This window comes from Nicotiana attenuata, chromosome 10, assembly GCF_001879085.1.
Source record: "Nicotiana attenuata strain UT chromosome 10, NIATTr2, whole genome shotgun sequence".
NCBI lineage: Eukaryota > Viridiplantae > Streptophyta > Magnoliopsida > Solanales > Solanaceae > Nicotiana > Nicotiana attenuata.
In genome coordinates this window covers 22,448,129-22,461,053 of record NC_031998.1, presented here as the reverse complement: position 1 = coordinate 22,461,053, position 12,925 = coordinate 22,448,129, and the positions used below count along the sequence as shown (strand labels likewise).

Below are 12,925 nucleotides of genomic sequence, written 5' to 3'. Positions count from 1 at the left end.
TCGCATAACAAAAATTCATCTACAATGTTAATGATTCATTTCCGCAGAAAATAATATTTTACTAACTTCAAACTGTCTGACAAGTCAAATTGAGACTTCGGTTTCTTCATATACTTTTCACTGGGATGAAGTATTTACCTGGACTCCTTAAAGGATTTACTACAGTCCTTCATTTTTGAGAATATTATAAAGGATAAATATCTAATCATAGACTAATATATTTATGTACTCCTCAACCTAATCACCTTTTGCTTTTGGAAAGCTATCAGTCAGTCAAATTTATCGACAATAAAGGAGATTCTTTATTTACGTAACTCTTTAACATGAAAACTCAAAATATTTCAATATCAGAAGTATATGACAAGTACTGCATTTAAACATGGTTAGGTTGACTAGCACATTAGAAGGTTTGCCTGCATACACATTTATATTGACCTAGATATCAAATGAAAAGAAGAAAAAAAACAATAAAATTAATCGTGTACTGTAGCATTTAAATGGATGCTCCAAATGAACAGATAAATGAAAGGTATAATGAGAGCTTTTTGCTAATGATGAATTCCTAACGAAACAACATTACTAATTGCAGCACAGTCAAAATGCAGGGCACCATTAAAGAATAATTCATATTCATTTTCTTTCATGAAAAGGCTTCATAAGATACAAATGAATTTGCAAATAAATCTCAATAAAGAATATGCTGCAGACTTCACTACCATACCTACAATTGCAGAAACATCATTCAAATGACCTATATGTGTGCGATCAAAAGTTCTAGCCTTGCAAAAGGATAGATACTTGTGATAAATTCACCTACGAAAAAAAAAATGGTAGAAAGTTATTCAGTTGTTTTAGTTATATCGTCGAACACCTTAAGTGCACAAAGTTCTTCCCTTTTAATCAACGTTTGTTGTGAGATAGAAATTTAATATGGTTAGTGCTAGAAGCGCTCAAACAATAATGACCACATGCATACACATAATCTATCCAGAATTTTTTTTAAAAGAAGGAAAAATTAGACAGGTATAGTTGTAGACAAAAAAACACTTAAACATTGCATTAAAAAGAAATATAAAGCACAAATACAAACATAACTTTATAGTCAAGTGAAGATTCTAAACCAATAGTTTAATTATAATAAATATTTTACCTTCTCACCCGGAAAGAATAGAGTAAATTTAGCAGAACTCAGAAAATATTCTCTTCATTCCGTCCTTAGGCTTTTGGATCTTATCCGGCCGATCAGGATGCATGTATATTTTGAAGAGTGTATCCATAGTTGCATGTGCACAGAAAATTCGGAGGACAATTTTTTACAATACAAACGAACAAAATAGAATACCAGAAAAAGATTGATAAAAGAAATGAGAAAGGACAAACAAAGGAAAATATCAAACACAAAATACGCACCAGAATACTATTAACTCCAATGGAGAAGATAGAAAAAGAGATAGGTAGGAGGAAATTAAAAATAGAGAAAGTGTGAAAACTTTTAGAATTAAAGGTGACCGATCAGTTGCATTTGACAAGAAATATGCAAATTTGAAAACAGGTGCATGATTATAAAAATCCAACAACTAAAAAGCAACAAAACTTGAAAAAAGTATCCAATCAATTAGGAAAAAGAAGACCCAAAAATCAACAGAAAAATTAAAACCAAACTCACCTACAAAAGGTAAATCCAATAGGAGCATGGAAAATGGAGAGTGAAAAACGAAACAAAATGGAGAAATGAAGAAGGCATGAATAAGCATGACCCTAAGTGAAGAGGAAGGGGACAATACTAAGAATGAAAAAAGAAATAGGTTGATGAAGAAGATGAAATGGCCAAAATCAGTAAAGAGCGTGAAAATCAGTGGAGTGGAATCCAGTTGTACCCCACAAATAAAATTGGCGTTTGTAATAAAAGGGTTGAACCAAAGTACTAAAACGCCCATAAAAAGTTTTTCTATTACCTAAAGTACCCTTCGTCGTACAATGCATCTTTCACTTATTATATAGTTAAATGTACAATACAATTAAATCTACCACATATATGCAAATAATAAACAATGCCTGTAGTAGAGTATTGTCAACTGCATAGTCATATTCATCTTTAGTACCCAGTCATCTGATGTAGCCTACGAGTACGAGTTCTCTTGCTGATGAATCAAGAGATCAAATACTGTTGGACAATTTGCTTGAAGTTGACGACAATTTTTGGTCCGAGGTACTATGGGCACCAGGTACCAGGCACCAGCTGAAACTAATGACTATAACGTTAATTTGACATTGTCTTCATTGGAGGAAAATTAGGAGCTTAATCGCCAGTCTGCATCATCGCCAGCTGACAAGTGACTAAAACACATACAAAGCTAACTACACTACAAAATTTCGGTTTTTCGGTTTAACCGAAAATCGAAATACAAAAACCGTAAACCGCACCGAAAAACCAAAAATTAATAATTTTAAAACTGTGCATCGACCGAAACACCGACTAAACCGAAACCGAAAAACCGAAATTCACGGTTCGGCCGGTTTTTTCGGTTCGATCAGTATTATGCCCACCCCTAGTAGAAATCCAATGTTAAATCACCAATTTCATGTGCGGTCCGCACTTTGCTTCAGCTTCACAGGATGTGAATCTTTGCGGCCGCACAATTCTGAATTGTGGCCGCATCTCTCATTTTTTGCAGTCCGCACATTTCTGGGTGCGGCCGCACAAGGCTCTTCTGTGGACCCCACAAATGTAATTGCGGCCGTATAGCTGATCTTCTGCGGCCGCACAATAATTGTGCAGTCCGCACTTCCTTTGAGCTTGAAATGAGAACTCTTTGAACTTCTAATCTTGCTTAGCTTCTGCAGTCGCACATTTCATGTGGGGACCACACTTTGCACTTGTCTCTGATAAGCTTGCCTTCACAATCTGCGGCCGCAGATAATTTTCTGCAGTCCGCACTTTGAGCTTCTGTGCCAGTTTTTGTCCGAGTTCAGATCCTTCCTTCTTGAGTTGGAATTCATTTTAGTGGCTCATTTTTCAATACTCCAGCAATTAAGCATATTTCATTAGTTTTCGGGAACACAATTAAACGTTTTTGGACTAAAAAGAAAGCTAAAAGGCGCTAATCAGTAGTCAAAATTCCTATTTATTAATGATCTAGGTTCAAGGAGATCAAACAAAGTCATTAATGACGGTTCAACATTGTTAACTAAAATTTTTGTCCATTCTTTATGATGAGACAATGTTCAGTACCAAGGATAAAGCATTAAGGTTTTTTAATGGTTTCTAAGTTTGATAAGGGGTAAATCAAATAGTGCATCTACCAGATAACACATTTAGGAATCATCTATGTAAGTGTAAAGTGTAAACCGCTTCAAGGAGAATTCTATAAAGCCAGTTCTCTATACACTTATGAAATCAAGCGGTGTTCGTGACTGAAACGAACACAACAATAAGAACCAAAGGCGATTAAGGGTTGATTATGTGATTTATGATTGTCTAGGTATACACCAAAGCTCGACAGTTCAAAGATATCAAATCTACCGATTGACCGAGTATATTCAACATAAGCTCGCTATAGAAAGCTCAAAGGGAAACCTACTTATCCAGATGCGATTAATCCTTAATAGTGAATCACACAATTTTGTCATGCATGGTTTTACACATATGGCCATTCCCCATTCATGTGGGGATTGTTGGGTTTTTCTTTAACGGTTGTGAATGGAAAATGAAAGAGGCACCTTTTCGGTTTCACCTTTCCATCTCACTCTTCCTTTGTCTATAAATTTAGTGGCTTGGCCTCATTTTTCATACATGAAAAATCTGAATTGCTCCCCTTTTTCCTACATTATTGTATTATTTTTTAAATAAACATAAGTGTCAAGTATGATTTGCGTTGTTTGTCGAGTTCGCTGAAATTCTGTGATTTGTAGTGCCACTATCACAGAATAGTTATTCCATTCTATCCTAGAAGGAACTAATCCAAAACATTAGGCAACAGTGGGGGGATTCAATTTCTTAAGGACACACAAGTAATTTGTGGGCTTAAAATTATTTTTTATTTTGTTTATTGAATTAACATTTCTTTGCTTCTATAATTTTATGAATTTGAACACAATTTATACCAACAAGTACAACAAATTAGAAAAGTTAATGCATAAAAATTTATCAATTTAGATAAAGTTAAGTCATTACTTGTATAATTAAATAAATCACTTATATAGTTGTCCTCACTACATACTAAGGGTGTTAAATGAGCCGGACTATCCCACTGACAACCCCGTTCAACCCGGTTTAGCTCGGATCAGCCTGGTCTGCTAAGGGGTGGGACGGGGTCGGGCCATTTTTGGCTATCGGTGCTTCGAAACCCAGCTTGCCTGATAACCCGCTCACGAATTTTTATCGGGTTCCAGCCCGGTATCCGTTGGGAATTTTTGTTTTTTACCATTGCGAACAGTCAAAATAAAAAATGACTGTTGTGCAACGGTCATTTTTTGTACTTTTAGCCATTTCGGCCTACCCCCTTACTTAAATAGCCCTCCTACCCCCAATAATTGATAAATTATATTTTTAGCTTTTTAAAAACTATAAATAACCCCCCATCTTCTTTAATTTTTTCTCACAACTTACCCTCTTCTTCTACTCTAATTTTCTCTTGATTCTTGAATTGCTTATTGTATTGAATTGCTTATTGCTCTCAAGTTGTCAATTAATTAAAATTTCATGTTTTATCAATTATTTACGATAGGTACTACAAAAATACAATTATTAAGTGAAGTCTGGTTATCATTTTTGTTAGGTTCAAGTTAAATCATGCCCTATGCTTCTAGAGTGCACCCACATGTTTGGGAACACTTTGAGGTGGTAGAAAAAAATGAAGAAGTTTGCAAAGTAGAGTGCAAGAACTATGGTCGAGTCTTTAATGTTCGTCCAAAATGAGAGGGCACAACTTGTTCAACGAGGCACATCAAAGGTTTATCTTGAGCATCCTCCAGGAATTTGTATTTAAGTTGAAGTGAGACAATTTGTGTTATTTTGAATTTATTAGACTTATTTAAGCTTAATGAGTTAGTTTATTAGACAAGTTAATTTAAAGTATTATTATAAAATGAAATATGAAATGAAAGCCTTTGAAGTTTGATCCTTACATATTGATCGTATTAAATAATTTTATGTAGCCACTTAATATCAATTCTAAAATTTTAAAATTCAAATTTCAAATTTAAAACTTTAAACTTTAAAGTGTAAAAGTTTAATTTTATGCCTTAAAATACTTATTTTATTATTTAAAAGCTTGCAAACACTTAAGTATTAATTACATTGAATAAGAAAACATAATACACTAAAAAAAAAACCCGGTCCGGACCGATAAGCTCGAACCCATACGGATCCAACTTAACCCAGAAAATTCCAGCCCACTACCAGCCCGGAACCCCGGCCCACTAACCAGCTCGTCCCACTAACTGGACGAGCTATTTTTTTCCATATCCAACTCGGTCCAATCCGTCCGATAAACACCTTTACTCCGTACCAAAGACGATGAAAATGTTTCAGAAAGAAAAAAGGAAAACTTACAGAAATGTTCCAAATAAGTCTCAACTTACCAACATCTATCCATTAGTCATAGACTTACCAAAACTAGCCAAACACATACAAAAATTGAAATATCAAATAAATAGGGTTCTTTCTCTGAAAGAATTACATGCGAAAATCTCCTTCCATATTTTTAAGCGTGGTTAGCAACATTAGATGCATGACGGAAAGGAAATTTCATGGATGAGGTAGTAAATAAGGTTATGAAATACAAAAAAAAATACAATATTTCAAAAATCTAAGCAAAAAAGGAACTTTTTCAATTGGTATTGTTGAAATTCATTGAAAACATATAGATAAGTCAATATACAAAATTTGAGGAAAATTGGAGGTATCAAAATTCATAATTAAATCGAGTTCAAAAAAAATTTCTGCGACACATGTATCAAAAATATATCACTCATGTATCTCACACAGGTATACATGGATATACATGTGATACACAATTGGTACAAATAGGATACATATGTGATACACAGTGTGATACATATATCATTTTTTTTCAGTTCAGTTTTTACTTCAAATTTTCTATTCAAACTATCCTAAAACTTCACCAAATCATCCCAAAACTAAGATTCAAGCTGCTTAAGATGTACCCAATCTATTCTAATACCACCCACTCAAAAGAAAGAAAAAAAATTGACTTTTTTTTGCTACAAATAGCTAATTGGCTAATATTAATAATATTTTATGAATGGATCAATTTTTATAATCAGCTACTTATAAATGGACATAGCTGGTAGTTTTCCAAAAAAAAAAAAAAAGGCGAGTTATGGTATTTCACAAACGTACGACCTCAACAGTCCATATGCAACGCTAGAAAATTAAATAGTACTACTGGCAAAATATGAGTAGCGTCACCTAATTCTCTTGCAATTATTTTTCTTGACATATTTATCAAGTTATTTTGGAATTATAATATATAAATTTTAAATAAAGTTAAAATTATTTAGTAAATAGCTTTTTATTGGAGATATTTAGTTTATTAGACTAAAATAAATATAATATTAAGTATGTGTCTGGTGTTTACTAGATAAAGGACGGTTAGGATACAACCTTGAAAAAGAAAATTTTTCTCGTTGTAGTGTTTTATCCTGGGATCACTTAATCTCAGGATTATTATCCCACCCTCAATATAGGATATAATAATACCACAAATATGGTATAACTTAATCCCGAAATTATTAATTCTGAATTCGAAAATTCAATTAAACGCAGAATAAATTGCATCTAATTCTAAATTATTTATCCCTTATCTCAACAACCAATATCCCTTATTCCACCAAGATATATAATTATGGCATCTGAATTCAGAAGTTATTGGAACCTTTCTAAGTTTCATCTCCATGCCAAATTTTGGATAAACTAGAATACAGTTTCTGAAAATATTTCGTAAGTACTTTGAAAATTTATGGAGAACCTTTTTAAATCTAAAGAACTTATAAGATTGGGATTTGAAATAAATGAAAGACAGTGATAACATAGACAATCTAATAATATACAAGTGTGTTTGATAATATCTCCATGGAGATGTATTTCGAAAACATATTATTCATCGATTTATTCGTGACTGGAATCAGACACACATATTTATATATTAACAATTACTAGTACACCATGACGGCACTGCCTTAGCCGCATGTATCCAGGGCCTACCCAATAACAAACTATAGGAGACAGGCACGTCTAGCACTTGAAATATCACAGTAAACCCAACTGGCCCTATCACCAATTCAAGCATGCAGAATCTTTTCCTTCCCCATCAAAGCCTCGAACACATACATTATTCATGTGGATTCTTTCAGTACCGACCTTTAGCTTTCGCAAAGTAGACAAAGGTCGGATGCAATCCAAAGTTATAAAGATTCCAAAACGGGTTTAATGCCGGGAAAGTCGCACTGTGGGTGAAAATAGTGAAATATTAACTTGCAAACTATAACTTTGAAGCATAGATGTCATAACATCAGTCGACCACTCTGTGTTTTATACTTCATTGATCTTAACAGAATTGATTAGTACATATAAAATTCTTTACACGATTAATATTTTATAAGTTAAATCCATCTCCAAACTGTGCAAATTTTAGTAAACGAAAAGCGTTCCTTTTAGATTTCTTTAAAATACCAGCCTATATTATTTACTTATAAAAAGAGTACAGCAAAGAAAAGAGACACATGGATAAGGGGAAATTAAATATACGACAGTGACCACATTCTAAAATCCAACATTAAAGTATCACACCATTGAAACAAGAGAATGAAAACTGAATTTATCCCCAACCACGAACCCCAAAGCAACTTGTCACGAGCAAAACAGATTATTCAATACTCAGTGTGGCATTTATTCTAACCCAACTAATAAGGAAAATATTTCGACACTATGAAAAATTTAGAATCAGTTTTGGCTCAAATAGTGTAAAATTCTTCAAATGTTCTGATTAAACCAAAACAGTAGCACAAGTTTTCAAACAATAAGAATTCCATCATATTTATCTCCTCTTTCACTAATATATATAACTCTAAGAAGGCTAAGGAAAATTCAGACAAGAGCTTCAAAATTAAACGAGGAATCTGAGCACCATTTTTCATGGAACGAAGCCACACCCGAATTCAAAGTTCATTCATCCAATTTAGCCTAGATTCAAATCATATTATCACCAAGAGGAAAGCATAAAATAAAGGGGATAAGATTGAACCTGAGAATTCAAGCTTCCTTTTGATAATAAAAGTGAAGTCGGCTACAGAGCTTTGAATCCTAAATCCGAACGAGAAGGAACAACAACACGAACCGTGACCTCGATCGAAACCTCAATCGGCAACCAAAAACAGTAAACCTTGAAACCTCAAGCAAACACCATGATTTTGAAACCAAAATCGAAATCGAAATGAAGAAACAGAAGCTCTCTTTTTTTTAAAAAATTAATTTTCTGTCGCTCTAGAAAACAAAAAGGAATCTGAATCTCGAGACACAAAAAAACACAAGAGGTGAATTGGAAATCAAAATCGAAACCCTAGACCTTTTCCTCCTCCTCCGAAATTGTTTGTCCAGAACCCCCAATTTTCGTCCGAATCCCCTAATATATAGGTGAACCCAGAACCTTCTATGCTTTTTCCAGAAATCTGTAACGCATAAGGTCAGGAATTAGGAAAGTGGAGTAAGTAGGTATTGCTATATTGGGGAAGGTGTGTGTAGAAACTTGTATGGGCAAATAAAAGGATTAGAAGGTATTGGGCTAAAGATTGTTACAGACTCGGCGGCCCAATTAGTTATTACCCCAGTCTAACCAACAACTAATAAATAAACAGAATAGAGAAGGAAGGAACAGTCAAATTTCGGTAAATCAGTTACACTTTCTAACTACTTTCTTTTCTCTCTCTATTCTCTCTCTCTTCGTTCCTAATCCTCTCTTTCTCTTCTCAACTTTCAGCTCATATCCATAGGGTTATTAGCTAGTATTTATATATAATTCCATTGATGTAGCTCAATTGTTTCCAAGTGATCAATAAAAGCTCCATTTCTTTCAATTACATCTTCATTTCCTATAAAAACTATTAGTTCATTACAGAATTGGTATCAGAGCAAGTCCTGCCACCATGACAGTCCTAGAAACTAGGGCTAAGACTACTGAAGAAAGCGTAAAAAATTGGAGAATCAACTACAAAATTACATGACAGAGACAAACAAGAAGGTAGAGTCCAGTGACTCTAAAATGGACGAATTACATCACAAGTTTGACATAATGATGGAAAAAATCTTCTCAACAAGGATAGGATCTTGAGAAGTGAGCCGACAGGAAGCCACCACGTGGAAGGTTCTGGAAGCAGGATAAGAATAGTAGAGCCTCATGAGCAACCCATAGGAAGATTTCACTCGAGCAACTCTGCTTCAAAGGTAGACTGTCCATACTTTGAAGATGGTGATCTCATATCTTGGTTGAGGAAATGTGAAAGGTACTTCATTTACAATCACATCTCTGATCCCCAGCACAAATTTGAAACTGTTGTTCTTCATTTAAATGGAAAAGTTGAGTCGTCGTACTTTTCATATCAAGTGAGTCGAGGTATTGTTCAAGTTGTCACGGACAACGCCAGTGAAAATGTTAAAGCTGGTGATGTGATGTCTACTGGGTACCCGCATATCTATTGGACTCCGTGTGCAGCACATTCTATTAATTTGATCTTTGGTGATATTTTCAAGGAAATACCCTTCAGTACTGTCTTTAATCAGGCGATTAGAGTGCATTCCTGTATTGTTCAAAGGCCTTTGTTATTGAACATGATGAAGAGATTCACTAAACAAAGAAGCTTGGTGAAACCTGCAAAGACAAGATTTGCTACTGCTTTCTTGACTTTGCATTGGATGTATGAGCAAAAAAGCAATTTGAAGAAGTTGTTTGTTTCATATGAGTACACTAGCAGTGCCTATGGAAGGGAAGCTCGAGGGAGAGAATCTGCAGATATTATACTTTCTCCTTCATTCTAGAACAATGTGGTTCATGCATTGAAGATTGATGGTCCTTTAGTTAAAGTGCTTCGTTTGGTGGATGGGGAGCAAAGGCCACCAATGGGCTACCTGTACGAAGCAATTGATAGGGCAAAGGAGGCTATTCAAGCCTCTTTTAGTGATCAAAGAAAATATAAAAGAGTCTTTGAGATCATAGATAAAAGGTGGGATAGTAAGCTTCATAGCCCTTTGCATGCAGCTGGACTTGTTTTGAACCCGGAACTGTTTTATGACAATGAAGAAAGGATACTAGGAGATGAACCTTTGTGGAATGGATACTATGAATGTATTGAGAAGTTGACACCTGAAGAATCCGTGCAAGATAAAATCACAGAGAAATTTAGTATTTATAGGAACGTTGAGCAACTTTTTGGAAAAAACATGGCCATTAAACAAAGAAAGACGAAGTCGCCAGGTGAGCGAGTGCTTATATGTTGTTTTATAGTTAATAAGTTATTTCTTTATCAATATTATGTTTTGAAAATTTGTTCTACTTCTACAGTTGAATGGTGGAAGCAATATGGTTATTCCACTCCAGATTTACTAAAGTTTGCCATCAAGGTTCTAAGTCTGACATGTAGCTCATCCGGGTGTGAAAGGAATTGGAGCGTGTTTGAGCATGTAAGAACTAATAAGAAAGATTTAGTATATTGAGATAATTAAATTATATCTAAATTGTCCTAATCTTACTAATTACTTATTATTTGCAGATGACATACCAAAAAGAGGAACAAACTAACCTTGAAACGTCTCAATGATCTAGTCTTCATTAAGCACAATAGAACATTGAGGCGTCGTTACAACGCTCGCAATGTAATTGATCCAATTAGTTTGGACAATATCGATGATGCTAATGAATGGCTAACTGGAGTCCCAGAAGATCATGCAGATGAAGAAATATTTGAGGATACTTTTGATTTCACTTGGGGTGATGTTGCGGAGGCGCATGGAATTGGGGAGAGGATTTATGGTTTGAGAGGGAGTACCTCAACTTCAAGTTCACAGAGGAAGGAAAAACAGGCAGCTACTTTGTCCCTAGTTGATGAAGAAGATGAAGTTGAAGAAGATGACGAGCAATATAATAATGATAGTGGAATACAAGAATTTGACAATCTCGTAGAAGAATAGGATGCTCATTTTGTACTTTAATTGATGCTACTCTTTAGTTTTTTAATTGAAGTATTGAACATTTGCTTACAATTTTTTTTTAATTCCGCATCACTTAAAAAAAGCGAGCGCTTCGCTTCTCGCTTCTCGTTTTTCGTGAAATGGGGGTCATCGCTTTTCCTCGCTTCACGCTCTTCACAACACTGAACACAACCCAGTACTCTTTGACTTCATTGAGTATAGGCTGCAAGTTAGTGTCAAGGGAAAAAGAGTGGATCTGAAGGGATTCTCTGAAGAAGGAAAGCTACAAGCTATGATAGCTTCTGGGGTCAAACAACTCTCGAAGAAAAGGCAGGTGACATAGGCACATTTGTTTACAATAACAGCTACAAAAGTGAAAAATGTTATAGTCATACCTGCAGAGATCAGATCTGTATTGGAGGACTTCCCATGAGTATTTGCAGAACCCAAGTCCTTCCCACCAAGAACCATGATCATTTCATTCCCCTGAAACCTGATGCAACCCCAATTAGTATCATACCCTACAGGTACAACTATCTCCAAAAAAAATAAATAGAAAAACAAGTCAATGAAATGCTTACTAATGGGATTGTACAGCCAAGTCACTCCCCATTTTCATCTCCAGTTCTTCTTGTTAAAAAGAAGGATGGGAGTTGGAGATTTTGTATTAAATATAGAGAGCTTAACAAACTGACCATTAAGGATAAATTTCATATTCCTTTGGTAGATGACCTAATGGATGAGCTTAAAGGATCTTGTATCTATTCTAAGATTTACCTTAGGGCCGGTTACCACCAAATAAGAATGGGTGAGAGTGACATCTTCAAAACTGCATTCAGAACTCATTTAGGGCATTATGAGTTCAAGGTCATGCCTTTTGGCTTGACCAATGCACCTGCTACCTTCCAAAGTCTTATGAACCATGTTTTCAAGCCTTACTTGAGGAAATTTGTGTTAGTATTCTTTGATGACACCCTAGTTTATAGTTCTTCTGTGGAAACGCATGCTTTACATCTTAGAAAAGTAAAGGAAGTACTGCAGAAAGAACAGTTATATGCCAAGTTGTCCAAACGTTCATTTGGACAAGACAAGGTTGAATACCTGGGTCATATAATATCTGGGAAAGGAGTATCAACTGACCCCTCTAAGATTGAAGCCATGGTGTCCTAGCCTATACCAAAAAATGTGAAGGCTCTCAGAGGTTTTCTAGGGCTCACTGGTTACTACAGAAGGTTTGTTAAATCTTATGGCATCATTAGCAGGCCGCGGACTAATTTACATGAGAAGAACCCATTTTAATGGAATGCAGAGGCAGAATTGGCTTTTCAGCAGTTGAAAGAGGCCATGGTATTAGTTCTACTACTAGCTTTAGCAGATTTCACCAAGCCATTCATTGTGGAGACTGATGCTTGCTCCACTAGCATAGGAGTTGTGTTGATGCAAGAGGGAAGACCTATAGCCTACTTCAACAAGGCCTTAGCAACCAAAAACAGGGGTCTCTCTACATATGAGAAGGAATACATGGTTGTGTTAGCAGCAGCGGATAAGTGGAGGCATTATCTCCAAGGAGGACATTTTATTGTCAAGACAGATAATCGGAGTTTGAAATATCTCCTATAACAAAAGGTGACTACAACCTTACAACAAAAAGGTCTTACAAAACTGATGGGGTTAGACTATGAAGTGCAATACAAAAAGGGGGTGGAGAATAAGGTCGCAGAT

General features: G+C 35.1%; 1 protein-coding gene across 1 annotated transcript; it reads left to right on the top strand.

Moving 5' to 3' along the window:
- Positions 10,136-11,203, top strand: LOC109233642. Its single transcript, XM_019399518.1, has 3 exons — positions 10,136-10,490; positions 10,578-10,696; positions 10,802-11,203. The coding sequence occupies exons 1-3, from the start codon at positions 10,136-10,138 to the stop codon at positions 11,201-11,203; spliced, it is 876 nt and encodes a 291-aa protein (XP_019255063.1).

Bases quoted from the DNA above. Each gene is read 5' to 3' on its own strand.
- LOC109233642 (XM_019399518.1), top strand. From the start codon at position 10,136: ATGGGCTACCTGTACGAAGCAATTGATAGGGCAAAGGAGGCTATTCAA. The intron at 10,491-10,577 runs GTGAGCGAGTGC...CTACTTCTACAG, and splicing joins AAGAAAGACGAAGTCGCCAG to TTGAATGGTGGAAGCAATAT. The intron at 10,697-10,801 runs GTAAGAACTAAT...CATACCAAAAAG, and splicing joins ATTGGAGCGTGTTTGAGCAT to AGGAACAAACTAACCTTGAA.